Consider the following 26,278-nt stretch of genomic DNA (forward strand, 5'->3'; position numbering starts at 1 on the left):
TATTCATCGAAGCTATCTATAAGGAAGATATATAATATTTATCTTATTTATCATAAAACAGTATCATATAAACCCAGAACTTCTTAGAATGTGAAGAAAAATTGGCAGAGGCACAGTTGTAGTTGCAGACTTTAATATCCCACAAGTAGTTCATGACCACGTCTTTGTCTTTATTTTCCATAAATATTTAAATATCATAAGACATCATGTCAGTGACTAGATGGGATGCATCCCTTCAAGCAGACAATTACCTTTTTCTCCCAAGTGTCCATGGAATATATTGTTTTTGATCTTTACCTTGTTTTCTCTATATTTGATTTATAGTAGCTCAGGCTGCTTTGTATTGGTGGACTCCAAAATTATGACAGTTTCACCTGGCAGAATTTGCTAGTGCTGTGGAATATCATATCATGTTGGTCACATACTGAGTTGTCAGGATTGACACTATTTATGGAGAACTAGGCTTGGAGTAGGTAAGATGCAACCCACTTTTGGGTTCAGATACAAGGAGGAGAAGTTATAATTCAGGTCCCTGTGGAGTGAAGGGAGATGTTGCTGTTGCATTTCTGGGTTGGAATAATGACCATGAACATCTCTGAACTCCATGTCCATATGATGGGTAATGTGCAGAGTAAAGCATGGTAACTTCTAGGTTTGGAGGGATGGGTCTACCTCACAATTGGAGCTTTTCTTCAGGATAATTGAGAGAAAAAACATTAGGCAATGGCATATGGGAAACTACTCAGGATATTGATACATATTTCAGGGAAAGTAGAAAATAAGTTAGTGTACTAAATCACTCAGTGTTTGAACTGCAGGATACTTTTCTTCTGATCCAGCAAACCCTTATTGCAGGTCTTGCATAGAACTTTATTTTATGTGCACTTCAGAAGGCAGATGGCATAAATACAGACAGATACATAACTTTGTGTGAGTAAAAGTGCTTAATACATTATAAGAAGCTTCAAAAACAAATAGCGAAAGTTATGCAAAAAGCTCTTTTGGGGAAAATAATGACAAAAATAACAAAAGAAATTATTAGATTCATGTCTTCATATATATAAAAGAATAAAAAGATTCAACACTATTTCTTGCAGCATTATTTATAATAGCAACAAATTTTGAAAATAACCTAAATATGCAATATTAATGACATAGATAAACACTATGGTACATGCATATATAATAATGGGACTTTTTGATGATGAGATGGGACTATGCTTGTTATATGCAATAAGCTGAGAAGAATACAACCATAGTTATTAGATACGAACACACACACTACATGAAATAAATTAATACAAGTATTGACAGTGGCTATCTCATCTGTAGGATTACAGATCTTTTCAATTTTTTTCTTTGTAGATGCTGTGTTTCCTAATTGCGGGTGGGAAAGGGAAACAATTATTTTATAGGTGGGACCATTTGGGCCAATTCGGTGATCCGTTGTTGCTGTTTTTATACCTAAATGCTTATGGAGAATTAATGTGTATATGCTTGCACATTCTTATGCCATGACTATGAGAGGAGGTTCTCCCAGTTGGGAAGAGATATATGTAGAAAAATGCTATAAGAGCGCACAACTCCTTCCCACTGCCCTGTGGATTTAAAACTGAGGATTTAGTACAAGTGCCTCTGCCCTGTAATGGCAAAATTTTCCACTGTATAGATGGATGTGTTAGTTGGCAAATCAGAAGCCAAAATCTCAATGGCCCTGATACAAAGCTATCACTTCAGCCAGCAAAGGTGGCTGATACACCCCCACCAATACCAGGGGGCTGCCTGCAGATAAAGTTTCTTAGGACTATGTAGGCAGATTGACAGTGCTCAATTCCTCTGGCACTCAAGGAGAAACTGCTATCTTTTCAACCCGCACATTCTCCTTGGTCCTTTATATCAGCTAACCTGCAAATGGACAGCCTTTGAGGAGGGCCCAGACCAGCTGGCTGCACTGAGAGCTGTTGGCACTGTGAAACGTTCTCTACCTTTGTGGCTCCATAACCCATGTGACCCCTTTGATCTGCGGTCTGTGTTACTGATGATTTTGCCAACTGGATACTCTGACAGTAGAAGGCGACCTCCACGCAGGGGTACCCCTGGGGTGTGTCATCTTCCTGACATGGCTAATTACCAGCTATGCAGAACCAAACAGACATGGTTACTCCACTCGGTGGGCAGACTAGGCCATTCCTGTAGCTCTGGCCGTCACCTTCTTGATGAACTATTGTTTTTGCTGAGACCTAACTCTTGGGCTATTGTCAATGGTCTAGATTCTTAGTTTGCCACTTGGAAAACTGTAGAATAACATATTAGAGATACCTCTCTTTAAGTTGAGAACTATGGAAACCAGTTGCAGAGCTGATCAAATTCACACTGCCCAGATTGCCAGTTTTGCTGTCTGAATGATCTAGTCAATGTTGAAAGTGGGGTATTGAAGTCCCATACTACTACTGTATTGCTGTTTATTTCCCCCTTCAACTCTGTTAATATTTGCTTTATATATTTAAGTGCTCTTATGTTAGGTGCATAAATATTTTCAATTTTCATATCCTTTTGATGAATCAATTTTTATCACACTAAGCAGTCACCTTCTTTGTCACTTGTGACTGATTTTTTTCTGAAAGTCTCTTTTACCTGATATAAATATAGCTACTCCCACTATTTTTTGTTACTATTCGCATGGAATATCTTTTTCCTTTTACTTTCAACCTATGGGTGTTTTCAAACTGAGTCTTATAGGTCTTATAGGCAGCATATTTTTGGATCTTTTTTAAAAATTCATTCAGCCACTTTGTGCCTTGATTGGAGAATTTAGTCCATTTATATTTAATTGTTGATAGGAAAGGACTTACTGTTGCTACTTTGTTACTTGTTTTATGACTTTTTAAAATTTGCTTTGTTCCTTTCTTCCTTTGTTATTTATTTTTTGTAGTGGTATGCTTTGATTCCTTTCTCTTTCTCTCATGAGTGTCTATTATATGTTTTTCTTTGTGGTTATCATGAGGATTTTATAACACTCTAAGCTAATAACAATTATCTTTAGTTGCATATAGAAACTCTATGCTTTTACTTCTTCTCCCACATATGCTATTGATGTCATACTTTACATCTTTTTATATTGTGTACCCATTTACAAATTACTATAGCTATAATTATTTTTGATATTATTTTTTAACTTTTATGAGTGTACTAGAAATAAAAGTGATTTATACACCACCATTAGTATTAGGGAATTGTACATTCATCTATATGCGTATATTTACCTTTACCAGTGAGTTTTATCCTTTTACATGTTTTCAAGTTGTTACTTAATGTCCTTTAATTTCAACTTGAACTCTCTTTAGCATGACTTTTCTTATGTTTTTGATTTTTATTAGTTTCGGGTGTTCAAAACAATGTAATAGTTAGACATTTGCACCCTTCACAAGTGATAAATCCCCCCAATCTACTACCCGTCTGACATTGTATATAGCTGTTACAATTCCATTGACTATATTCTCTATGCTGTACTCCACATCCCGTGACTATATATACGTGTATGTGTGTGTGTGTGTGTGTATTTAATTATAATTGACATACAATATTATTCAACTTCAGCTTCAGGTGTATAGTGCAGTGGTCAGACATATACACAGTCTCTGAAGTGGTTGGTCTCCCTAATAAGTCCAGTGCCCATCTGACCCCCTACATAATCTTTACAACATTATTGATTATATTCCTCAAACTGTATTTCATATCCCTGTGACAATACTATGATTACTAATTTGTACTTTCTAATCCCTTTACCTTCTCCCCATCCCCCCTCCCATCTAGCAACCATTAGGTTTTTTTCCCCCTATGTCTCTGAGTCTATTTCTGTTTTGTTTTGTTTTTTTTTTCTATTTATTCTGTTCTTTGGATTCCACATATAAGTGAGATCATTTGGTATTTGTCTCTCTCCATCTGACGTATTTCACTTAGCATAATATTCTCTAGGTCCATCCCTGTCGTTGCAAATGGTAGGATTTCGTATTATACTATCTGACACCAAATCATACTACAAGACTGTAGTAATCAAAACAGCATGGTATTGGCATAAAAACAGACATATAGATCAATGGAACAAAATAGAGAGCCCAGAAATAAACCTGTGCCTATATGGTCATTTAATCTATGACAACAGAATCAAGAATTTACACTGGGGTAAAGACAGCCTATCTAATAAATGGTGCTGGGAAACCTGGACAGATAAATGCAAAAAAATGAAGCTGGACCATCGTCTTACACCATATACAAAAGTAAATTCAAAATGGATTAAAGACTTAAATGTAAGACCCGAAACCATCAAACTCCTAGAAAAAAATATAGGAAGTAAATTTGCTGACATTATCCTTAGTAATATTTTTCTGATATAACCCCCCAGGCAAGGAAAGCAAAAGAAAAAATAAACATGTGGATAACATCAAACTAAAATTTTTTCACAGCAAAGGAAAACATCAATAAAACAAAAAGGAAGCCTACTGAATGTGAGAAGATATTTGCCAATGATACATCTGATAAGGGGTTAATATCTAAAATTTATTTTAAAAACTTATACAACTCAACACCAAAAAAACAAACAACCCAATTAAAAAATGGGCAGAGGACATGAAGAAACATTTCTCTTAACAGGACATACAGATAGCTAACAGACATATGAAAAGATGCTCAACATCACTAATCAGAGAAATGCAAATAAAAACCATAATGAGATAACTGCCTCACTCTGGTCAGAATGGCTATCATCAGTAAATTAACAAACAACAAGTGCTGGTGAGGTTGTGGAGAAAAGGGAACCCTGGTGCACTTTTGGTGGGATTGCAGATTGGTGCAGCCACTATGGAAAACAGTGTGGAAGTACCTAAAAAAATTTAAAATGGAACTACCTTATGATCCAGCAATTCCACTCCTGGGTATTTATCCAAAGAAATCCAAAATACTAATTCAAAAAAGTGTATGCACCCCTATGTTTATTGCAGCCCTATTCAAAATAACCAAGGCATGGAAACAACCAAAATGCCCATCAATAGACGATTGGATAAAGAAACTGTTGTTCATTTATACAATGGAGTATTACTCGGCCATAAAGAGGAATGAAAGCCTTTAGCATTTCTTGCGAGACAGGTCTACTGGTGATCTACAGGTCTGCTTGAAGAACTCCCTTAGCTTTTGCCTGTCTGGGAATGTCTTTATCTCTCCTTCATTTCTGAAGGACAATTTTGCCATGTATAGTATTCTTGGTTGGCAGTTTTTTGTTTTTTCTTTCAGCACTTTTGACTATATCATCCCACTCTCTCCCAGTTTACTGTGTCTGCAGATAAATCCAATGATAGCCTCATGGGAGTTCCTTTGTATGTGATAAGCCATTTTTTCTCTGTTTTAAACTGCTTTCTGCTTTCTTCATCTTTTTAACATTTTGATTATAATGTGTCTTGGAGTAATCTTCTTTGGTTTGATGTTGCTTGGGATTTGTTCAGCTTCCTGTACCTTGATGTTCATATCTCTTTCAAGATTTGGAGTATTTGGGGCTATTATTTCTTTAAATAAGCTTTCTGCTCCCTACCCACTTCTCCTTCTGGGACTGCCATGATGCAAATGTTCACTCACTTTATGTGTCCTATAATTCACACAGGCTTTCTTCACTTGCTTTTATTCTTTTTTCTTTTTATTCTCTAACTTGACTGATTTCAAATGATCTGTCTTTGAGTTCACTGACTTTTGCATGATCAAGTCTGGTGTTGAATCTCTTTATGACATTTTTCAGTTCTGTCATTGTAGTCTTCAGCTTTAGGATTTCCGTTTCGTGTTTTATATGGTTTCTATTTCTTTATAAACTTGTCATTTTGTTCATGCGTTGTTTTCCTAATTTTGTTTAGTTATTTATCTGAGTTTTCTTGCCTTTCATTGAGTTTTTTAAAGATAATTATATTGAATCCTTTGTCAGGAAAAATATTACATCTCTATTTCTTTGGGATTGGTTACTGGAGCTTTATCAATTTTCTTTGGTGATGTCAATTTATCTGGTTCTTTGTGATCTGTGTAGCTTTGTATTGGTGTCTGTGCATCTGAAGGAGCAAATACCTCTTCTAATATTTAAGGACAGTTTTCAGTAGATAATGATCTTCTCTCTGTTCCCTGGGCTGATGGGATTACCTCCGGAGTTGCATTTATACTGTATTGGAGCTGGTTGCAATGGTGTCACTGTATTTACGGTAGGGTTCATGGTTGGCAGGTTTGTTACTAGGGTCTTGAATGGGCTTGGAGCCTGTCTGGTTCCAGAAGCCAAAATAGTGTAGAATTGAGGGGTTTTTATGTGGGGAGAGATTCTTTCACCTTTCTACACTTCTTGCACATTGAGTCACTGAATACCGTTTTCAAAGAGATGTGTCTGCCTCGGAGCAAAAGGCAGGCATGCTTACTGCCCATAATGAGATTCAAGTTCCTGAAGATCATGTTTCTTCTTTTGCCCACTGTGTGTGCAGGGCTCATTTGGCTGTCTTCACATTTTCTTGTGCCAATTGAGGCTTGGGTAACCAAAACAAAATGCTAATATTCTTGCTACTGCTATTGCTGTGAGTAATAATCTGTGATTTGTCTCTGACCCAGGAGTTTTGTGCTTTCTACCAGCATCCATCAAACTATGGCAGGTTTACTTGTTAGCTTGCAAGGAGGATAAAAGCTAATCATAGTCCTTGACAATGTGATATCAAGAACCACCTGACATTAATACCATTAAAACATAGCCTATTTTATTATGGAAAAATTAAAGACCTTTTTATAAGACAAAGATAAGTTTTACTTTTATATAAATGTAGCTATTAGCCAACATCCCTAACTTACCCAAGATATATTTAACATGCCAAACAGATAGGAAGGTACATGATTGATAAAGCCTTTTTAGATGTGTAAGTGGGCTTATTTACAGTACTTTTGGGAAAGGAAGGTAAGAAGTAAATCTAGATAAAATATCTTAATTCTAAAAATCGTAAAAATGACAAGCTTCTTTAAGAACTTACTTTTTCACAATACTCACTTGTTACATCAGGAGACAGCTAGTGTTTCAGATGTATTTTTTGGATACGCTGTTTACACCACATGTGCCATCTAATTAGAAGCCTGTTATGCCTTCACATAATCCACTTCTGCTGCCCCATCTCTTCCTTTCCACCTTCCCTACGTCTTCTGTTATGAATTATCTGCAGACTCCCTACCGCTGGTATCATCCACTGCAATCAGTTCTCAGTGCTAACACAGTTCCTAAAAATGTCTTTTTTTTTGGCCTAACACTGGCTATGTTACTGTTTTTTAATTTGTCCTTCCAGTGACTTATATGGACCCATGGACCAATGTATTCATTCTTTATTCTGAAGCCCCTGAATAGTATATCTCAGAGTAATTTAAATTCTGTGCTATTTCCTGCTCTTTCTTTGGGATATATTTTCAAATTATTTTCTCCTCATCACATAGCCCCTTAAAGGCTCTCATTCTCTTTTACCCTTCTTGAAAAAAGGTAGCATTTTCTCTCTGTGAAGTCATTCCCATCTCTCCCTTTACAGGAGTGTTTCTCCAACTTAATAGGTCTTCAGTGGGTTTAGAGCAACAATTTGAAATAAATATTTTAAAAGATTAATACTCAAAAAAATTAATTACAGCTTAAATTACTCTAGAACAGAATGTGTGAGTCCTACGTAAGTCATGTTCTACACTTAATCACTTTCTTTTCATATTCTTTATTGCTACTAAATTAGAAAATGCCAACTCATTACTGTAAGTTGGCAGGAATGCCTACAAGAGTTTAAAGTCTCTTGCAGATAGTTTTGGATATTCCAATCATATGTAGACCCAGAAAGACTTCTCACTAAAGTCTACTTCATTTCATCAGACACTAAGTTGACTAGCCATTCCATGCTAAAAGCAAGAAAACTGAATGTTGCCACTTGTGAGGTACAGGCAAAAAGATTCCCAACTTACTCTGTGGTTGCATTCAGTCATGTTACAGTATTTCTTTAAATTCAGTTGTAGCTTGTGGGTATGGTTTTTAACTATAGTGTTCATTATTTTTTTCCTCTATGAATAAAGTAAAAGCATTAAGATTTGGAAAAAATTAAACTTTGCAGTGATGTATTAATTTTCACTACAATTCAGTCATCCTAAAAATTATTTTGGTATCTCAAATTTGATATTGATAATTGGAACAGGACATATTTTTATGGATATTTTTAACCTATTCAAGATAATGACTTTATTGTTAAGTTGCTTAAAATAATGGAAAGAATCCTTACTGGTGTTATCAGTAAAAGTGTTTTCTCATGCATCATAAAGACAATAATGATCATTTTCAGAATTTTGTCTCTTTTTGAGTTTTGTCCCTTTTTCCATCTCAAGCAGTAAAATTTATCAGTTGACAAAATTTCGTATCAAAAATTTGAGACTACAGGTGAGCATATTACTGGTCCAGTGATAAAATTATAGATACTAAATATCATATTTCCTATTTATCACACTCAGATTTGTCTCAGCATGCAGATTTACATACAATATTCAAAATAGAGTCCTATTCACTATTGTTTTACATATTTGTTATTTTTATGACTCCTTTTATAATTCAAAGAAACATTCTTTTTATTTTTATGTTTTTTAAGCTGAGCCATCCTGCCACCTGTTGGCAGCTCAGTGGCTGTTCAGCTCAGGCCAGGAATCAAACCGCTGTTGCTCAGAGCTCAAACTCTTGAGCGAGCTCTTAACCAACTGAGCCACTCAGCCGGCCTTTCAAAGAAACACTTTTGATTCAATAACCTGTTTTTGTAAATTCGGGTAGAGAGCATAACACAACAGTAATTGCGTTCCTCCCCGCCCATTGTAATTTTAATAATTGTCCTCAATAAATGCAAATAACATGAAAACAAACTATCCAATTGAATTTATTCTATCAACTGTACTGGCCAATTCAGTTCTTGTAAAGGACCCATAACCTTTAAGATTATAATATGATTTCCAAGAAATAAACACAACTTATCACTAGCCTTTTCACATGTACACGGTGTATGTGGATAAAACTGTTCCACTGCTTTGTCCTCTGAATGCTGTGATCTCTCAGGCTGTGCCTCTATCAGGCACAGTTCAGGGTCCTTCCAACTGCAGGGAATACACTCCCGCCTATGCAAGTGGTTTCCTTGGCGTGTGGTAGGAAGCCATCACCACCTTTTTCTTCTCTGTGGGGCTGAGCCCTACAGCATAGACTGGTGCCCTCTGTAGACCACTCCCAAATCACCCTTCCCCTACTTGGATTCTTTAACATTTGCAATAGAAATCCTGAGGGGATTAGGAATTGTTAGCGTTCTTTGTGAACTCAGCATGTGATATTTTCTCACAGATTGACTTTAATGTCTGATCTGTTCATTGGCCATCTCAGTTGAGACTGAGGCAAAAGGTGTTCCGTATCATTAGCTTGTTATTTACATGTGTACATATTACATGTGTACATATCAGTTTCAACAGTTCTAAAAAATTAACATGATTACAAAGATGTTGGGTAAACTGACGCTTAGGGTAGATAATTCGTCAGCTTGAGCAGATCAATATTTCCTAGTGTGGCAATAGATAATTATAATTCTAAGCACGTATGAAAATAAGGCATGTTGGACCTTGTGACTTTCTTTTTCCTGAATGTTACTCTTTATTTGTATACTTTTCTTTTAAATCTCTGTTTTATTATTTCTTACCATGGCCATCCTATGCTACTCACAATTCTTAAAAGAATTAATAACGGAAAGTGCTAAGACAAATACCTGGCAGATAATAAGTGCTACATAAATGTTATTATTATTGTTTGGAATTCTAATAATAGTATGCTACAGCAATTGAGGGAAGGTTACCCTCAGTCAGTTTTGTTGCAGTAAAGGTCTATCTTTTTTGAAGGCTGCGTTTCCTTTAATGATGATATTTTGACAAGCAAACTGGACAAGAGAATATAATTGTTATTAATATAGTACATATTAATGTAATAATAAAATTAATAGGTATTTGATGAGTGCCTTCTGCTGTGAGCCCTGGGAACACAGGATAAGCAAAACCATGCATAGTTTTGGCCCTCATGGATCTCTGTTTAACTGGGAAAACAAGTTTAATACTTTTAAAATAATCATTCAGGTATAAAATTTCAATTCAGATGAATACAATGAATGAGAGATACATAGTGCTATGGAAAGGGCCAATTGGGATGAGTATAATATGAGTAGAAAGAAGGCTTTCCTGAGGGAGTGACATGAGTCAAGATCTGAATGATGAATCGAAGTTATCTACAGGAAGACGAGTGGGAAAGCTTCTGGAGAGGAAACAGCGTGTGCCAAGACCCTGTAGCCAGAGGACCTGAAAGGAGGCCAGTGGAGTCATGGGCTGTATGACCGTGCTCTGTGAAGCAGGGGAGGGGCTCCCAGTCAGACTGTGAAGGGCCTTGTCAGCCATTGTTTTAAGCAGGGCAAGTGATATTTCAGTTTTGGGAAAAGTAATTTTGAGCACAGTGAGGAGAATAGATTGAGGGGTAGCAACCCCTGTATCAGCAGCAGCAGCAGGTAGCAGTAGACATGGGCTTATCATGATGCAGGGACATGGGCTTTATGTCCTTTAGTCTTCACAGCAGCACCATAAGTGAGGTGTCCTTGTTATTCTCATTTGGCAGGAAGGAATTTACTGGATTGAATGACTTACCTATTGTAACATATTTGATCAAGAGCAGAGCGGATAGGGCCGGCCGAGTGGCGCGATGGTTAAGAACTGGCTTGGGATGCCAGAAGGCCCCGGTTCGGATCCCACATATGAGGGCCAGTGACACTGCCCTCCACAGCTAAGATGCTGAACAACAGCTCAACCTGGAGCTGGGCTGCCATGAGTCGCCGGCGACGGCGTAGGCTGCACTCCCTGTGGCAGTGGGTTGCCATGGGCTACTGTGTGTAGCCAGCAGCCAGCGTGAGCGGCCAGCAGCCACAGTGAGCGGCCGTCCAGAAGCCGGCGAGTGATCTGCCTCACCAGAGAAGAGTGCAATGATGGTGCCAACCTGGGCCAGTGAAGCAACAACCTCCACAACTAGATTGAAGAACAAAACGACAGCAACTTGTCTGTTCCCCTTCCCCCAATTCCCCAACACTGTTCCCATCCCCCCAATTCCCCAATAAAAATCTTAAAAAAAAAAAAAAGAGCAGAGCTGATATATTAGATAATGTTTTAAAGCACAGTACCTGGCACATAGCAAGCACCAAATTAATGTTCGGTTATAATTCTGCACTTTTTTTCTCAATGCAATACATTTTTTTTAAAAGATGCTTTAAAAGTTAAAGTATAAAAAGGTAAATAGATAAAAGCCTCTCTCTCACCCTTGACCCCCATCTACCCATCTGCAAGGTTGTCTTAAACCACTAAAAGCCCTCTTGCATTAAGGGGTCACTTGTCACTGACTATGTAGTAGTTATATCTCCCACTAGACAGTACAGACTGGAGAATCCACACTGTTGTGCTGGAGTTCAGAGACTTCCCAGCTCTATCCACAGCCACCCCCTTGCAAAGGAATAGAGAACATCTTTCCATTCATGAAGCAAATAACCATTTTCACTCCACTTTTGCATCTGTAGTAACTGGATTTTTCAGGGCGTTAGGGGGTGCAGTGATACAAAGCAATGTTAGTTGTCAGTCATCTTGGTGCCCTTGACAATAGGAATTTTCTCCTCTGTTTCACTGCCCAGGAGGACATGTGGCATATTCCACTGTTACAAGGAAGGGCAGATATTTTAAAAACCAATAGTCTTTTTCAGGAAATTAATATGGCTTCTACTAGGTGCTTTTAACCCTGTGTTCCCTGCTATTGCATCTGAGCACATGTCTGTCTCACAGCTTGGCAACTGATGGACTTACTGTATTTTGCTGTGTATAATGAGCACTTTTTGCCCAAATTTATGAGGGAAAAATAAGGATGCGCGTTATACATAGGTAGTACTAATTCCGTATCTATATAAATGTTTTTAATTCTTTTACTTATGCTTATGAGTTAAAAGCATAACTCTAGAAATCAATAATGATATCTGTATGCAAAGTAATACCCTGGAATATGATAATCGGTTTTGTTAAACTTACGATGAACTTGCAATGATGAAGAGTTCTTGGCCTTCTATGATGAGTAAATATCGTAAATTTGTGACTGGTACATAAAATGTGACTGGTACCTTGTATCTGTTCTTGTGTTTTATAATTATTTGTTACATAAAATTTCTTGTACCATATATGTTAAAAAATAAATGCCAAAATTCCTTTGTAATAAAAAAAAAACGAGTACCTAAATGTAAACAAATAAAAATTTGAATTAAAAATTAAAACAAAAGATTTTTTTTCCCTGAAAGTTTGGGCCAAAAACATGGGTGCACATTATACATGGGAGTGCATTACACAGGGCAAAATATGGTAATATTGACCTGATATTATTATGGATACTGGGTATTCAGTATACTGATTTTAAGCAAGCCAGAAATACTGGTAATAAAGTTAATATTCAACTACCTGGAAAACTATAATCTATAATACTACATCAGTCTGTAAGATACCCATGTAGATGATATTTGCCTAGATTGGGAAATGAGAATAGCAATTGAATTTATCATTAGGAATTCAAAAGAAAATACTTGAATAGTTTAAATCTGTGATTTGGAGAAAGTGATATAAAAAAAAGACGCATGTTGGTTTACTTACCTATATTGTAACTTTCCTTTTTAAAATCCCTTGGCATTTTGGGTTTTGGGCTTTCTGCTTACTAACAGTATGAGTTTGAAAATAATTGCAGTATCTTCACAAAGTGGCTTCTGTTTTGCAGGGTTATTGAACAGCTTGGTGGGAAGCAACTGGTGATGAACCACATGCACCATGAAGACCAGCAGGTTCGCTACAACGCTCTTCTGGCTGTTCAGAAGCTCATGGTGCACAACTGGTACGTTTTGGCTTTCTTTTCCTGCTTACACACTTGGCTGAGAGATCTCATTTGTCCATTCCAAAAGGTCTTATGTAGATGCTCTGATGAATGATAGGTTTTAAAATCAATGATTTTGATTACATATCTAGAAATATATTTTAGCAATCCAGAGCAATGGCATCATTTAAAAAAACCTGCATTAATGTTTTGAAGAAATGTATGTATATTCGAAGTACTTATATCAAACACAACTCCAGAAGTAACTAAAAGGACCCTTGTGACATAAGTGAATCAATCTTTTTTGGGTTTGAATGAAACTCAGTTGGACTATACTGATTAGAGACTCGATGATTTTTCAAGAATTATTCAGCATATAGTTAACCTTCATGGATTTTTACCAGTTCACATGAAAACACTAAAAGTGATTGACCTATTAAGATTTAACTTGGAGCCGGCCGAGTGGCTCAGTTGGTTAAGAGCGCAAGGTCTGAGCAACAGCGTTGCTGGTTCGATTCCCACATGGGCCAGTGAGCTGCACCCGAGCTGACTGCCACTGAGCTGCCAACAGGTGGCAGGCTGGCTCAGCTGGTGAGAGCACTTGCTCCTAACAACAAGGTTGCCGGTTTGACTCCTGCAAGGGATGGTGGGCTATGCCCACCTGCTACTAAGATTGAACAAGGCACCTTGAGCTGAGCTGCCAATGGATGGCTGGATGGCTCAGTGGTTAGAGCGTGTGCTCTTAGCAACAAGATTTCCGGTTCAACTCCTGCATGGGATGGTGGACGTAACCCACCCGCAACTAAGATTGACCGCAGCACCTTGAGCTGAATGGCTGTGAGCCACTGTTGGGCGGCCGGATGGCAACTGTACTTGGAGCTGAGCTAGCTGTGCCCTCAACAACGAAGACTGAAAGACAACAACTGTTTCCCTTCCCCAATTTCCCAACACTGTTCCCCTCCCTCAATTCCCAAATAAAATCTTTAAAAAAAAAATAAAAGATTTAACTCTCACGTTTCATTCATTATAGTCTTTTGCTTTTGAAATAACTAAAGTCATGTTTTTCTGTCATTTTTCTTTTTAAATCAAAATTATTGACCTTTTTGTACCCACTTAAAACAAGATAAATTAAAGAGTGACTGTTTACATGTAATGGTGAACTATTTGGGTACATGATGGGACAAACCAGATTCCCTTTACTATGGCATTTTTAGCTGTAGGTTGGAGGATTGGTGCTTTCAGCACTTTCTGAACAGTTCAAATGCCTCTCTATTCCCCCACCCAGTGGAAGGATGCTCTGGTGTTGGACTACTTTTGTTAAGGCACAATGAACAAATATACAAGGTGTGATCAAACAATAAGGTGTATGTGTAAATAAAAAACAATTATTACAGTCAAAGACACATTGCTATTAATCCCCCTCTAAATACTCTCCCTAACTACAAACACACTTAATTCTATCATTCTTGCCTCTTTCTGAAGCAGCTCTGGAAGTCCTCTTTCGTGAGTGCCTTTAGTTGCGCTGTCATGGCAACCTCGATGTCCTGAATCATTTCTACTTTGGGGAAGAGCCAGAAGTCACACAGTGCCAGATCCGGTGAATAAGGTGGATGAGGACACACCGTAATGTTTTTATTTGACAGAAATTGCCATATACCAGAAACGATGTGTGACACACAGCATTGTCATGGTGGAGGATGGTTTATGCCACACTTTAACCCTTTTGTCATGACGGTCAGATATATCTGAGTGAATATTTCCATAAATTTTTATGCATAAAAATAATGTCATTTATATACAGAGCAGCTCAAATTGTTATTATTAAATGCATAAAATAGTCAAAATATCAGCTTTTTGTTTTTTTGTGGATTTCTGACACATTTTGGAAAAAAAAGAACTTGAAATCAATTAACACAGCAAAAGAGTTAAAACACACCTCCTCTCAGCCGTAGCTCACACCCAGTTGACTTGACCAAACAAGTTGAAACTTGTCACACACTGTTACTAAGGTGTGACATGCTGCTTCCCATATTGAAGATCCCTGCCTTTCTTTGGATGGCACTCAACAACAGCGTTCACCATATATTTTGATCACAACGGAAAGGCTCCATGTCACACATTGCTTCTGGTATGGCAATTTCTGTCAAATAAAAACATTACGGTGTGTCCTCGTACAACTTCTTCACCAGATGCAACTTCTGGCTCTTCCCCAAAGTCAAAATGACCGTGAAAGGTAAATGTTTTGAATTGATTCAGGCAGCCATGACAACACAACTAAAGACACTTACGAAAAAGGACTTCCAGAGCTGCTTCAGAAAGTGGCAAGAACGAAGGGATAAATGTGTTCGAAGAAAGGGGGAGTATTTTGAGGGGGATTAATGCAATGTGTCTTTTACTGTAATAAACTTTTTTATATAAGCATTCACTATATTTTTTTATCATACCTCATACATTGCCTATAATGGACAATAATGCTACCAGCATTTCCAAAGGATTATGGTGCAAAAGAATTAATGGTGCATTAGAACATATGCATTTGAAAGATGCAGGCAAATACAGTATAGGAGAGTATCCATATATGCTTTGGCCTTATATGTTAAATATATGATCTTGCCACTTACCGTATTTCCCCATGTATAAGACGCTCCCATGTATAAGACGCACCTTAATTTTGGGGCCCGAAATTTGAAAAGAAAATTACATAAAATTATTGAACTCAAGTTTTATTAACTTCTTTTTCGCAATTCTTCTTGCCTCATGCTGAACCATCTTTGTGGAGACAGGAATTCCAATTGCCCTTTGCTCTTCAATCCATATCTTCAATTCCCTCTCTAAATCTGGCCATTTTGCTGACTTGCCTCTCATGGCCTTCTTCTGCCATGGCGTTTTCAGTAGGGTTTCTTTTTCCCGTAACCAGTCTTGGATTGTTTTCTCAGTTGGAGGAGGACCAAACTTATGTTCAGCAGCACAATTTCCATTCACTTTTGCAAACTGGATCACTTTTAACTTGAATTCAGCACTGTACGAAAATCTTTTCTGAGCCATTTCTGGGCAGAACGTGGCAAAACGTAACTACTGTAATATACCGGTAACAAGTGTGAAGCAATGAGCGCAAAGACAACAAGCGCAAAAAAGCGGGAAATGCAAGTGAAAAAAATCTACAACCACTGTATAAGACGCACCCAGTTTTTAGATCCCAAATTTTTTGAAAAAGGGTGCATCTTATACATGGGGAAATACGGTAAGCTTTCTAATAAATACTGACATTTATGGATTCTTTCAATAACTACTTTTTGAGCACTTAGCACTGTGTTAAGTGCTGGTCTATAGATATGATGGAAGTAGGTGTAACTTTATATAGGATGATTAAAGAAGGTCTCTCTGAGTAGACCCAGACAACTAAGCTGAGATAATAATGATAAAGAACCAGTTGTACATCTCAAGTATTGGGGTAAGCATTTCAGATAGAGAGAATGAGAGAGAAAAGACCATGAAGCAGGCATGAACTTGGCTTCTTTCAAAGCAATGTCTGGAGACACATTTCCATGTGACAACTGGGGTTGGTCGTGGGATTGCAGTGCATCCGATGAGCAGAGGCCAGTGATGCTGCTAAATATCCTACAGTGCACAGACTTTATAGACAGTCCCTCAAAACAAACAAAAAAAAAAACTGTTTTGCCCAGTTCGTCAATAGTGCCAAGGTTGAGAAACTCTTAATTTGAAGGACAGTATGAGGCCATCCTGAAAAAAATCAGCAAGGCAAGCTTGGCAGGGATCCAATAGCATACAGTCTATCATTTGACTCTTTTATAAGATGAGTTGAAACCCATTGAAAGATTTTTAAACAAGATTTGATTTATGTTATAAAAAGATTGCTTAGGCTACTCTGTGGAGAATGGATGGTACAGGGGTAAGTGTGAAAGCAAGAAGACCATTTATGTAGGTTCTCATTGTAGTCTAGAGTAGAGATGGTTTAGTGGCTTGGACTAGAACTGTAACAGTTGAGATAACAAGAAGTAGATGGACTTGGGATAGATTTCAGAGCTAGTGTTGACAGCATTTGACGCACTGAAAATGTTTTTACTTTGCTCATATTCTCAGTACAAGAAGAGTAGGATCAAAATTCAGGGCATTCAAAAATCGTATTTATCTATTTAGCAGGAGGAAAAAACTTTCAACTCTGTCAGTAAAATATAGAATATTCCACTGGGTTTCCCCCCTTGTTTCACTTTACTCTGGGCCACATTTTTTAACATAAATTATTTAGTAATTTTGTATCTCTTGATTTATGTCTCTTTCATGAAATTAGTTTAAAGAATGTTAGCATTTAATTGAGTTCGAGGCTGTTGCAAACAGTGAGCCAGTTGTTCTTCTAAAGTTTCTGTGAAACAGTTTCAGTTCCCCTTTTGGTTGAAATTAGAGTTGCTGGAGTATAATTCTTGTTTTGTTAATAAAAACCAATTCCATTATAGTAATTATTTCTCTAGAATAATTTATTGTTGGGTTTAGCTTTTTAAAAAAATGTATATTTCTGATACGAAAGAAAAAATAGGTATGAAATAGGATGTGACCTTGTCCCTTTGCCAGTGGAGAAAATTTTTTGTTGAGAATTTTTGTTGTTCACATGATCATGCATTGAAGATGAAACATTTAAAATTTGGATTTTTTTTTCTTTGAATTTAGAAACTCAATTTAGTCTCATATTGGGTCTTCAGAAAAGTCATGATGCATATTTGCAACAAATGGCACTAGTTCATTTTTGGAAGTACTAGATTCATTCATATCTATGTTATTGCTATATCATTTGACAGTTGACAGTTCTAGCTTCATTCTAAAAAAAAATTGAGGGATTTGGTTGAGTTTTGGAGATTTTACAACAAATTGAAGATGGAAGACCGAACTGTGCATTTTTGCCATATTTTACTGTTTTACTTCTATAAAGGGAAGAACACATGTCAAGCTTGTAAAAAGGTGCATAAAGTTTACGGTGACAATACTCTATAAAAGCGTCACTGCCAACTATGGTTAACGAAATTCTATGGTTCACAAAATTCCATGCTGGTGATGTTGATCTCAGCGACACTCCTCGGTCAGGGAGGCCCACCGAGGTTGATGACAGCAAAATAAAGGCATTGATTTAGTGAAACCTGTGTGACACGACATGAGAGATTGCAGAAACATTGAACATCCATCATTCAAGCATTCACAACCACCTGAGGAAGGTGGGACACATAAGCAAGCTCGATATTTGAGTTCCGCATGAACTCAAAGAATTCATTTGACGGCTTGTATAAACATCTGTGATATGCTCATTAAATGTGAGGAAAACAACCCTATTTTGAAGCGACTGATAACTGGTGAAGAGAAGTGGATTGTTTACAACAATGTGGTGTGCAATCGGTCTTGGACCCGACATGATGATTTGCCTCAAACGACATCGAAAGCAGACATTCTTCAAAGGAAGGTTATGCTCTCAGTGTGGGGGGATTTTAAAGGTGTCATGGTTTTTGAGCTCCTACCAAGGAACCAAACAATCAGTTTGAATGTGTACTGTCGGCAATTGGACAGTTTGAACGAATCCATCATCCAGAAACATCCAGAGCTTATTAATTGTAAAGGAGTTATGTTCCATCGCGACAATGTGAGACCACACACAAGTTTGATCACCCGTCAAAAATTATTGGAGCTTGGATGGGATGTATTGCCACACCCACCATACTCACCTGACCTTGCGCCATCAGACTTCCACTTGTTTCACTCCCTTCAAAACTCCTTGCGTGGCATAACGTTCAATTCAGATGAGGCTGTAAATCAGCAGCTTGTTCAGTTTTTCGCAAATAAAGACAGGTCCTTCTATGAACGAGCAATTATGAAGCTCACTGAAAGATGGCAAAAGGTTATCGAACAAAACGGGCAATATATCATTGATTGATCTCTGTTCTTTATATAAATAAATGACCTTTGAAAAACATAGACATAATATGTCATGACTTTTCTGACAACCCAGAAGTATATTTTTTATGTGTGAGTACAAAAGGAAAATTAAATGTCTTTATAGCCAGAAACTGGTTTATTTGCTCTTTATCAGTGAATAAAGAGCAAATAAATTAGAGAGCTTTTATAATTAGAGAGGAATTAGAGAGCTCTCTAATTCCTCCTACTCCTCAATTATGTACCAAGCTATTTTAATTCAATGTTTTAATTATGGTAAGTCCCCTTTAATGGGGAAGCTTGGTGTCAGTATTTTCTTATACTTTCTTTATAAAGGAATTTTCGTATACAGAAAGATTAGAATTCACATGTGACCTATAGATTTTGTTGTGCCATACATTCCAACAGCTCTTAGTGCCAGAGAATGAAGATTGCTCAAATAATAGCAATTTGTTTCAACATCAGATCAATATGAGATCATTTAGAGTGCCATAAGGAAAATAAATCTTCTGTGCTGTTATCCCCAAATGTAAAAAGGATTTTGAATCAATACCGTTATGCAAGTAACCAAGTTGTCTTTATTAAATCATGCTGGTAAAGACTGTCTTTCTACTTACCTAAAATAGAGGTTTCTTTTTGAACCTTAAATATGGTACTGGTGTTCTAAAGATGTTTCATATCAAGTAAAAACATGAAAACACTGTTGACTTTGTTTCCTCTTAGTGTTTTGTTTTGAGTTAATTAAAATGAGTTTTTTATAAATGATATATTTTAGTACTACACACAAATAAATTAGTTGAAAGTAATTAAAATATAATCCTGGGTAAAAATAAAATAAAAGTCTACCTTATTGGAAAGCAACAGCAGCTTTTTGTGAAAATTTTGCACATTATCTGTCATCATTGTTTTGCTCTTAGGCCGTGCTTTCAGATTTGTAGCACACTCTTGATTTTCTTTTACTTTTCTACCATAAATGATTTCTAGATTTTTGATATTGCCTTATTCCTAAAGTTTTTGGTTATTAAACTAAATTGTATTTTGGATATAAGGTTCACATTTATTTTTTATTGCAGGGAATAATTTTTGTTTTAAGTGTAAGTTTAAAATTACATCTTAAGTATAAATTGGATACTGTTGAAATCATAGAACTGGGCTATCTTTGGATCTTGATTTTGATTTTGTTTTAAAGAGTTAAATATTATTATTCTCGATAATGTAGAGATGGATTTATCTCTGGTTTATATAATACGAAGTACAATTATGTATCATATGAAAATACTTAATTCTTTTCCACAATTTTATGATTAATTTCAAAATTATTCTTATGAATTACAAGTCTTTAATAGTGTTTTTCCTCTTCCACATGACATCTGTATTTACATGGAATAATGGATTACAAATAACCTTAAGTGATTTTGAGGGGTAGAGGGGGCAGAACTGAGTTGCTAGGGAGAGAGGGAATGGTTGGCACAGTGGTTCCTCCTCAGTTCAGGAGGCCGGGGCAGGTTTTTCCTACTTACAGCCCTCCTAAATGATACATGCAGCTCTGATCTCCCTCTAGCCACTGTGTATTCCTGGTGTGTCCATTGTTCTTTTGAGCAGTGCTGGACTTTTATATTCATAAATTTGGCAGAATATATACAAGGTGTGATTAAAAAAGTACAGTGAATGTTTAAATTTTAAAAATTAATTACAGTAAAAAAACACACTGTCATTATCCCCTCAGAATGCTCCCCATCAGTTTGAACATGCTGATCCCATAATTCTTGCCACTTTCTGAAGCAGGTCTGAAGTCCTCTTTTGTGACTGTCTTTAGTTGCACTGTCGTGGCTGCCTCGATGTCCTGAATCGATTCAAAAGATATACCTTTCATGGTCATTTTGACTTTGGGGAAGATCCAGAACTCACATAGCACCAGATCCAGTGAATAAGGTGGATGAGGACACAGCATAATGTTTTTATTTGGCAGAAATTGCTGTATATCAGAAGCGATGTGTGACATGGAGTCTTTCCGTTTAAAAGGTTCGCCGAGGAGTTAAAGTCTGAGATACATGTCCAAACCAAGCAGCTTTATTTGCCTGCCGGGGCTGAGCTTTAAACTGGCATCAACCACCTGCAGGAGTTTCCGGGGGGGCGGGGGTTATAGGGTAAGCGATAGTGGAAGTAATTGCAAGCATACATGAGCAGTTATCATTGCATAACAGGTACTTCTGCAGAAATTTTCCATGGACCTTTGCAGATCTGCTATGTCTTGTTTCTATCAGGAAACCTGTCGTCAGGTCATTATTTTTACCCAAGAGGATGTCTGGTGGCTTTGTCAGCGGGGTGGGGGGTGTTGCCTCCTTCCCCGTGACCCTGGTAGCCCCTAACACTGTTATGATCAAAACATACAGTGAATGCTGCTCTCGAATGCCATCCAGTGGAAAGCAGGGATCTTCACTACGGGAAGCAGCGTGTCGAACCCTAGTAACAGTGTGACACGCTTCAACTTGTTCGGTGCAGTCAATTGGGTGTGAGCTATGGTTGAGCGAAGGTGTGTTTTAAAGTGTGCTGTAAATCATCCTCCATCATGACAATGCTCCATGTCACACATCGCTTCTGGTATGGCAATTTCTGTCAAATAAGAACATTACAGTGTGTCCTCATCCACCTTATTCTGCAGATCTGGTACCATGTGACCTCTGACTCTTTCCCAAAGTCAAAATGACCATGAAAGGTAAACATTTTGAATCAATTCAGGACATCAGGGCATTCATGACAGCACAATTAAAGACACTCACGAAAGAGGACTTCCAGAGCTGCTTCAGGAAGTGGCAAGAATGGGGGATAATGACAGTGTGTTTTTTACTGTTCAAAGAGAGCTGGAGTATTTTGAAGGGGATTAATGGCAATGTGTCTTTTACTGTAATAAATTAAATTTTATTTTGTTTAAACATTTACGTATTGTTTGATCACACTTTGTTAACAGTGACAACTTACTCTAGAGAACTTTTATATATACCCTTGGTTTATACTTATAATTTAATATCATAAAATGTCATCGTTTTTCTCCTACAGAATGATTTTACATGTAATCAGCCTCTAATTGAGAAGCAATAATATGTGCATATGGACAACTCAGGACTTCAGGAAAGAAACACTGAATTTTGTAGGTAGAGGGTTTCTTGTAGAATTTTTTATTTGTTTTCAGGTTATTTTCCACCCTCATTTCAAGCAAAATAAGTTCTAGGAGTGTTAATCCTCTCTAGTTCTTTCATGTGTAGGTAAATAATGTAACAGAGAAGAACTCACCAAGCCATGGGTATGGGTGATACTACTTTGTTCTTTGATGTTTATATCCACTTAGGATATTTTAGTTATTCTCAAGTATATCACCATAAGTACAGTGAGTAAAATAGTTACTTATGAACTGAATTGAAGGAATAAACCTTTTTAGTACTAATAATCATGTTACTAAAACATCCAATGTAATTTTTAATAAACACATAAGATTTCCAGATTTAACATTTTCCAGAATTAATTTTAAAAAGTGTGTTTTCTCTTTTGGTGCCTAGAATTTTCCGCATTATTCTTATGAAATTTTTAGTGGAGGAAACTTCGAAAATATCTTTAAGGGCATATCCTTTGTGTATTTTTCAAAAACAAATATGTTGATTTTTAAAAATATATCAAAACTGATGACAAATAAAAAGGAATCTTTATGGCTGTTGTCTCACTATTACTTGAGCAACTCCTGGCCTCCCAGTCTAAAGTTGCTTGTACTTTGGTAGTTAGAGATGTTTTGAGGATGTACTAACTTATTTTTCTGGATACTATGTATCACTTAATTACTGTTGGTTTGGAAATGCCAGCAAAACATCAATCTTAGATTGTTGCAAAGTACCAGCCTAAATAATGAGCATTTCAACAGTAAAGAAAATAAACCCAGTGATGGATAATAGAGTCTGTCTACTTTATAATTGAATAAAAAAATCAAATTCAGATTTCAATATAGGTGCACGTGACTAAGTTGTAAGTATCTGTGGATCAAATTTGTGTTGTGAATTTGTTCGATTAGGATTGGCCTCTTAGATGTACAGATACCTGAATTGGGTTTTGAAGGATTGATTAAACACAGACAAGATAAAAGCCTTATCGAGTAAGGAAAGGCAGAGAAAAATGAACTAACTTGCTTTGTTTTTAAATGCTTTTTCTCCTTTCCCTTTTGGTGGTCAGGGCAGTTATATTTGTGGTCACACGAGTATTTCATTTCATGGGCTTTGTGCGTGTCCATGCGCATGTGTGTGAGTGCACCCGCTTTACATAATCAGACCTCAATAGAATAGAGTATGCTAAAAATTAAAGATTAAGCAAACTATATTTACTCATCTAAGTGATTCTTTTGAATTCTTTTCTGTGTTTCTTTTTATGTATGTCACCCAGATGTTACATCTTGCTGGGGGAAAAAAATCTCATGGGTGAACAGAAATGAATTGATAAATTTTTATCACCACTGAAAACTTGAGGAATTGACTTAAAAAATGGTGATAAGCCTGTCATCTTAAGAAAGATACCTTTTGAAGTAAATATTTTTAAATTGAATTTTAATTAAATTTACATTTAAAAGAATTATGCAGTGGTGCAGTAGGTACCTACCCTAAATTTTAATCCCCTTATCTTAGTTAAATGAAGTTTATTGCCAGTCCTTACTTATATTTTAAAACATGAATTTAGTACAACAGTATCAAAGTGTTAATATGAAGGCCAGATGTTTTACTAAAAGATCACATTTCTTACACCTACACAGTATCAAAGCTCTAGAACACTTCCCTGTACTTCTCATTCCTTCAGAAGCTTCTTGCCTTGCTTTCCTTAAGGGTTAGGTGTTTGTAGATGCTTGAAATGATAGGTCTCTTGTATGACAGACAGTTTTTCCTACCTTGCTTCTACAGTCCAGAAATATCTTATGAAAAAGCATTTTAGTATTTGTTTGAAACATTGTGCTGTTCCATTTGTAGCTAGTTACTTTCCCAGTTGAGGAGTGTTTATTTTTATCTATGTAATTAGCCCTCCCCTCTCTAATTTAGGCAGGGACAGAAGTATTTATTAGATACTTCAATATGTGTTAAAGTAGAGAGATATGAAGTAGAAGATAAAGGCACAGCACACAGGTTCCGTGTGATTGCATGAGGGTGATGACAGAAGTAAGAACAGGTGTCATAGGAGCATGGGGTCTGTGGCTCATCTACCCTAGACCTTCAAAAAGGAAGGTTTCCTGAGGAGGTGACACTCAGATGAATCTTAAAGATCAAGAAGGAGTTAGTTGGTGAAGATGAGGTTGAACTATAGGAAAGACTTCTAGACAACTGCAGGCTGTGAGCGTGCTGTTTGTGGAAAGCACAACAGTGGCACCACAACCAAAATTGGGAGTCTGGAAGTGGCAGAACTAATACTAAAAGGCCACCTTTGAAGTCATGTGCATTATCGTAGTATTTCAGGAAGATTTAACATCACAGTAATCTGAATATCAATTTGTTTCTTTTAGGGTTTTTCTTTTTTTTAATAAGTAAGGGATTTCTCTTTCTCATGTCATGTAAACTGTATGTGTTGGCAAGTCCAGAGCTGGTACAACAACCCAGCTCATAAAAGAACCAGGATTCTTCAGCCTTCTGCTCCTCTATCCTTAAGGATGTATTGTAGCTTTTCTCCTGCTTGCAATGGAGAAGGGAAATGTGGAAAGAAAAAGGTTTTCTTAGGATGATTTGTCTTTTAAAAAAATTTTTAATTTGAATGAATTTCAACTACTGAAGAGCTGCAAGAACAGTGCAATGAATTAGTATACTTTTCACCTCGATTCACCAGTTGTTGACATTTTGCCGCATCTGTGTCTTCTCTCTCTCATCCTCGCTTTCTGAATTGTTTGAGACTAAGTGGCAGAACTTATGATCCTTCAGCCATAAATACTTCCCTAAGAACAGGAAAGTTTTCTTACATAACTGTGGTATAATGATGCAGTACTATAGTGTATAGCTCATATTCAAGTTCCTTATCTATAGCAAACATTTTCTGTCCAATCCATGATCATACATTGCATTTAGTTATCATGTCTCTTTAGTCTCCTTTAAATAGAATAACTTTGGTCTTTCTTTGTCTTTCTCAACATTGATATTTTTAAAGACTACAGGCTGACTGCTTTGTAGAATGTCCCTCAATTTCACATCCGATGTTTCTTTCTGATTGGATTCAGGTCGTTCGTGCATTTTTGGCAAGAACACCACAGAAGTGATGCTATGTCCTTCTCAGTGTTTTTATCAGGAAGCTCTTGAATAAGTTTGCCCTATTATTGGTGGTTAACTTTGATCACCTGCTCAAAGTGTTAGGTTTCTCCACTGTAATGAACTTTCCCCCTTTGTTATGAGTAAGGTATTTTGAGACTAAGTACTTGTGTTTCCCAACAAACTTTCACTCTTTTTTTTTTTTTTAGCATCCATTGGTGAGCCAATTATTACAATAAAGACTGCAAAATATCTTTGGGGACTTTATTTTTTATAGGTGTAGTGGTAGTGCTTTTTCATCAGCATTCTGTATTCATTAGTTCATAGGAAACTGAATCTTAAGAAGAGATAATATAACAATCACTAAAGCATATTGTCTAGGCTGTGTTGGGAGACTGGAGGAGGAAGAGAGAATGGCCAGGCACTTTGCATTCCAGAGCTTAGCTTTCCTGAGCTAGTAAGAATTTTATCTTATTTCTATTTCTTCTTTCCTCCTAGCATGCAAGTATTATTTGGTAAGTTTCACTTCAGGTAGTGATCTTGAGAGAAATGTGACTCAATATCAGCTTCCTATCTAAGTTACGATTTTCTGAAAATGACATTATATCTTTGATCTCTTCTAGAGTGTTTTTATGATAGATGTTATAAGCTACTAGAAAAGTATCTCTAACCATTCTTTTCATCAGAAATTAGTACTAGAAGTTGTATTTGGTATACCAAGAGTAAGTGTTCTCCAATATTAAGACAATTTAAGGAAATTTAATTATAAAGCGTTTAGATTATTGCAGACATTTTTTTCCAGTTATTAGTCATATAAATGAATGAGATGTCTTATTTTGTAAGGTGATTATGTTCCTTGTTAGTAAGTTAGTAATGTTAGTAAACTAATTAGCGTATTTTGAGACTCCACTCTCCATTTGTCTAATTTTGTTCTGCCTACATAAGAAAATTGTGTGTGTGTATATGTGTGTATACATACACAGATCTGTCTTTTCTAACGTTTTTTGCATATTATGTATGTTTAAAATAAAATGTAACCAGTTAATCACCTTTTGACAACCTAGAACAATTTTGCTATTTTTCTCTCAATTATAAATTATGAGGTGTGGCAATTAAGTTCACGAACTCA

The 26,278-nt window shown here is 36.6% G+C and overlaps 1 protein-coding gene across 1 annotated transcript in view; it reads left to right on the forward strand.

The window, feature by feature from the left end:
• ATP6V1H (ATPase H+ transporting V1 subunit H) overlaps positions 1 to 26,278 on the forward strand; it is a 140,092-nt gene that overhangs the window by 79,664 nt on the left and 34,150 nt on the right. The window contains exon 12 of the mRNA XM_019629004.1: positions 12,872 to 12,985. Coding sequence (XP_019484549.1) covers positions 12,872 to 12,985 — 114 coding nt within the window. The remainder of the gene's footprint in view (positions 1 to 12,871; positions 12,986 to 26,278) is intronic.

This window comes from Hipposideros armiger, unplaced genomic scaffold (assembly GCF_001890085.2).
Source record: "Hipposideros armiger isolate ML-2016 unplaced genomic scaffold, ASM189008v1 scaffold_822, whole genome shotgun sequence".
NCBI lineage: Eukaryota > Metazoa > Chordata > Mammalia > Chiroptera > Hipposideridae > Hipposideros > Hipposideros armiger.